We start from the raw sequence: 4544 nt of genomic DNA, 5'->3' as shown, positions 1-4544 counted from the left end.
AGCGGGCGGGGGGCTCGGGCGGACGCCGGGGCTCGGAGGAGCAGGGCGCGAGCCAGGACGCCTGGCTTCGCTCCCCAGGGCCGCGGGGCAGGGCCGCTCCGACCCCGCACGGACTAGCTCCCCAGCGCGGTGGCTGGGGCACTGCAAAGCCCAGAGGACGGGCCCTGGGCTGGGGGCCCCTCCAGCCCCGGGGGGAGGCTACAGCCACTGGTACAAGCACAGGAAGGAACCCGGATAAACAGCAGGAGCGTGGAAAACCCAGGCCCCCTCCCTGCCTCCTGCAGGACTCCTAGGTCCGAGACCTCCTTCAACCCCCCACCACACAGCAGTTCACACAGGAAGGGCAGTCAGGGCTCTTTATTGGGGAGCTGGGGCCGCACGCCAGGTCCTTCCACCCCGTTGGGACACTGCGGCGCTGGGGGTCCACGCCAGGCTTCCTGCAGGAGGGAAGAGAAGGAGCCTGGAGAAAGAGCCCGCTGGCTGCAGGAACGTGCCTCAGGCCAGGGGCAGCCTCCCCCTCCCCCAGGGCTGCCCAGGACTCGCAGGTTCCCAGCACGGAGGCCAGTCCTCCCCCTGCTCACCTGCTCTAGGCTCAGGTCCCCCCCAAATGTGGGATAGAGCTAGGCCTCAGCTCCAGGTCCAAAAGCCAGGGCGCGGGGACAGCACATAGGGCCTAGTCCAGCAGCTCATGGATGCACCAGCAACACAGCAGGGCGTAGACGCACTGGCGCAGCAGGCGCAGCAACCAGCTGCCCAGGGGGAGGCCCACAAAGCTCTTGGTGGGGGGCCCTGGCAGTGCCACAGCCCGAGCCGACCGCCACAGGCGGTAGGGGCCCGGCTGCACCAGGAGGGGCCAGGGCCCTGGGGCCAGGAGGCGCTCCAGGAGGTGCATGGCCAGTGATCAGCCGTGTCTGTCACTGGCAGGCACGTGACAGCCAGTGCGGCTCAGCGCAAGTGCTGGAAGCTGCAGCCACATTCTCCACAGCTTAACGGGCAACAACCAGCCCTGTGGGGGAGGGGTGCCACTGCTGAGCGGGGGCAGGGCAGGTGCCAGGGCAGCTGCGGTCACCCCCAGGCAGCCCACACTTGCTGCGTGGGGCTGGAGCCAAGTGGGCCTGGCCCAGGCATCCTGCCTCTGGCTCCCAGGAGAGTCAGACTCTGTCCCCTTCCACCTGGGGGAGCTGGGGCTGGTGTAGGTTGAGAGAAGCAGGTTTCTTCGCATCTGCTGGCTCAACCCTTCTGCCCAGGGACAGCACCTGGGGCACCTGAAGCCAGTGCCACAGGGGACTGTGCACCCTGCCCTGCGCCGGGGACATGCTCCTGCTCCCTGCAGGGCCTGGATGGGGCAGCAGCTGCAGTGCCAGGATAAGGCCATGCCCCAAGGGGCCAGCGCACAGCAGAGGCGGGGGGCCCAGCACCTGTGCCTGTCACTGGCGGGAGGTGCGCTCATCCTCCTCGTTCTCCAGCAGGTAGGCTGGGCGGTAGCTCTCCCTGCCCAGGGCATTGGTGAAGCGCAGCGCCGGGTTCTTCTGCGTGTTGCTCATGCTCCCCAGGGAGGTGTAGCTGCAAGGGGCGAGAGGGGGAGATGTGAGGAAGACACTGGGCCAGCCCACCCCCCTCCACACCACAGCAGGGGCAGCTCCTAGCCCCCTTGCTGGGGCTTGGTAACCTGCCCCATGCATCCCACCCCTCACCAGCTGAGACAATGCATAGCCCACCCCCTGCCCTGGGTGCCGGGGGCACAGGCAGGGAGCCAAGGCCAGCGCTGCACTCACCCCTTGTCGTAGAGGATGCAGTAGGGGATGAAGAGTGTGCGCAGGAACTCCCAGATGTCCCGGTACGTCCAGTCCTGGGGGAAGAGAGGAGCGGAGCAGATCAAAGTGCCGCTGTAAAGGCTAAGCCCACGGGGCTGTCATTGGCCCTGTACTCCCATGCCCGGGTCTGGCCAGCGGCAGAGCCCAGCTCCTCTTGCTTCCCAGGCAGCAGGAAGGGCCTGTCCCTGCCCAGGCTCCTGGCCTCAGGGCTGCCAGCCAGCTAGAGGCAGGGGCACACAGCAGGGAGCGAAGCATTGGCCCATGTATCTTGGGACTCATCTCCTCCCCCAGCCACCAGGACTGGAGGCCCAGGAATGCAGCTGTGGGAGTGGAGGGACACAGCCTGCAGCGATCCAGCTCAGGGGCAGGGGTCCTTTGCACAGGAAGGAGCAGCCCTGTAGCAGTGGTGGAGGGATCCTGAGACCCTCTCTTCCCAGCCCCTCCCTGGGGGATCCAGGACTCCTGACCTCCATGCTTGACCCCACTGCCCCCTCAGACCTGGGGCAAAACCCAGGCATCTGGGCTCCCAGAGCTCCGTGTTCGACCCCATCCCTTTCCCTGAGCTGGGCACAGACCCCCCCCACCTGCCAGCCACCCACCTGACCCTCCAAGAGCCAGGGCAGAACCCCGGCGTCCAGTGGCTGTGACGCACCAGCAGGGGGTTCACTCGCATGTATGGGGGCCAGCCAGGGTCAGTCATGCACATGGGCATCAGCGTGCAGGAGTAGGGGTCAGTTCGGCGCGTGCCCATCAGCACAGCCTCCAGCTCAGGGTGCTGCACCCGCAGCTTGGCCAGGGCCTGCTGGATGTCGCCCTGCAGCACATGTAGCCGGAGGTTGTACCTGCGCCCAGGGTAAAGACATGGCAGGGCTTGGCTCAGGGGCTCCCCAAGCTCTTTGCCTCACCCGCTGCAGGGGGGACGTGGGAATGGCCCCAAAGATCCCTCCAACCCATCCCTCCCAACCTGTGGGTGGTGGCCTGGATGAACTGCTCCATCTCAGGGAAGGGGGATGGGATGCGGATGTAGAGAACCTGCAGCTGCTTCACAAGCCCTGGGTATCGCCTGTGGAGGGACAACATCTGCATCAGGAAGACTTGCAGAGGCAGAAGCACAGGAGTCCTGCCCCCAGGAAACCCTGCACAAGTGAGACATGACACCCCAGTGCTTCTGGGTTCTTCTGCCTCTACCCACTAGGCACCACTCTCCTCCCCACATTGCACCAGCCCCATTCCCCATGGGCAGCTATGGTACCTCTGCGTGGCAGCATGGAACAGGTGCAGCAGGGCCGTGCAGTCCTTGCCCCCATTGAAGCCAGCGCAGACCCTGTCCAGGCCAAAGCGGTCCAGGGCCTCCTCAATGGTCCGCAGTGCTGCCGCCACCTTCTGGCCCAGAGCAGAACCTGCTGGGGGGGAGCATGCATCAGGGCACTGGGACCTGGCCAGGGCAGCCCTCGCTTGCCAGAGGGGAGGCAGCTCCTGCACACTGGCCCCCAGGTCGAAGGAAGCACATCAGCCCTTGCAGGCTTCCTACCACACCAGTGCTGCACAGACACAGAGACCCCTGAGCTCCGTTGGAGCAGAAGGCAGGTCTCAGCCCCGCTGTGAGCCAGAACTGAGCCACATAGCCCCCAGCCCAGTGCCGCACAGAGGCAGCTCCTGTGCTAGGAGACGGTCCCACCCCAAGCCTCAGCCACGGGTCAGTGCAGCAACCAGCAGCATCTCCTCCCCACTTATGGCCCCGCATAGCCAGGCTGCCCCCTCCCCCAAGAGGCATCAGGAAGGAGCCTGGACCCCAGCCCCATACCACACTCAGCCAGAGCATACACCACCACGGCCGCCTGTGCCACAGGGTCCGTGACCAGGGGCACCACGGTGCCTGCGGGCAGCCGCTCCATCAGGAAGCGGTAGGCTTCTTCCAGGTGCTGCTCCGACTCCGAGTCCAGGGTCAGCTTCACACGGTAGTAATTGCTGGCCCAGTCTGGGTAGGAGCCCAAGCTAGTGAGACTCCCGAAGCTGGCCTGCGCCTGGCTGAGCACGGCTGCAATGCAGGTCTCGTCGGCCCCCACATAGATCTCCCGAGAGTAGAAGCGGGTTTGCTCATTGCAGAAGAGGTGATTGAGCCCCTCCAGCGCCCGTTCCATCAGTGCTGGGATGCCTGGAAAGAGGTAGACGTTGCGCACGCTGACCAGTGGGTATTTGGCAGCAGCACCCGTGCGCTGATCCATGCCATAGTTGAGTCGCGAGGATTCGGGCACACAAGCCAGCTTCATCTCAGGGCACTCTGGGTCAGTCTTGCCAAAAAACTTGTGCACCAGGGCCACCAGCTGCGGGTGGGGGACGACCCGCTCCCCAAAGGCCTGGGCCACTGCCTCAAAGGTGACATCATCGTGGGTGGGACCGATGCCCCCTGAGGTCAGGACGTAGGTGAACCTGGCGGCAAAGGAGGTGATCTCGCCTGCAATGGCATCCACGTCATCGGGGACCACCGAGATCCGCTCCACCTTCACCCCCAGCGAGCGCAGCTTCTTGCACATGAAGAAGGAGTTCGTGTCCTGGGTGTGTCCCTGGGGAGGCAGGAGGTTGAAGCGCTTACACGCCAGGACCTGGGGACAGACCTGGGGCTGGAGTCACGCTCCCGATGCAGGGACCGAAGTGGGGCCCCCTCGGCCGCAACGAGCGCTGGGATGACGGGCTCCTGGCCCAGCTCTGCCGTGTGAGCGGTTCAGGGTT

At 65.5% G+C, this 4544-nt stretch overlaps 1 protein-coding gene across 1 annotated transcript in view; it reads right to left on the bottom strand.

The window, feature by feature from the left end:
- Positions 1-344: 344 nt before the first annotated feature.
- The window catches only part of FLAD1 (flavin adenine dinucleotide synthetase 1), a 5052-nt gene continuing 852 nt past the window's right edge, over positions 345-4544 (bottom strand). Inside the window, exons 2-8 of the mRNA XM_019512377.1 lie at positions 3622-4435; positions 3067-3217; positions 2779-2877; positions 2467-2656; positions 1776-1849; positions 582-1563; positions 345-437 (exon numbers count right to left, since the gene is read on the bottom strand). Coding sequence (XP_019367922.1) covers positions 1428-1563; positions 1776-1849; positions 2467-2656; positions 2779-2877; positions 3067-3217; positions 3622-4435 — 1464 coding nt within the window. The 3' untranslated portion in view covers positions 345-437; positions 582-1427. The remainder of the gene's footprint in view (positions 438-581; positions 1564-1775; positions 1850-2466; positions 2657-2778; positions 2878-3066; positions 3218-3621; positions 4436-4544) is intronic.

Source organism: Gavialis gangeticus, unplaced genomic scaffold (genome assembly GCF_001723915.1).
Source record: "Gavialis gangeticus isolate Ggan-Ray unplaced genomic scaffold, GavGan_comp1, whole genome shotgun sequence".
Classification (NCBI taxonomy): domain Eukaryota; kingdom Metazoa; phylum Chordata; order Crocodylia; family Gavialidae; genus Gavialis; species Gavialis gangeticus.
The sequence above is the reverse complement of the archived record's forward strand: the minus strand, read 5'-3'. Positions and strand labels throughout refer to the sequence as shown.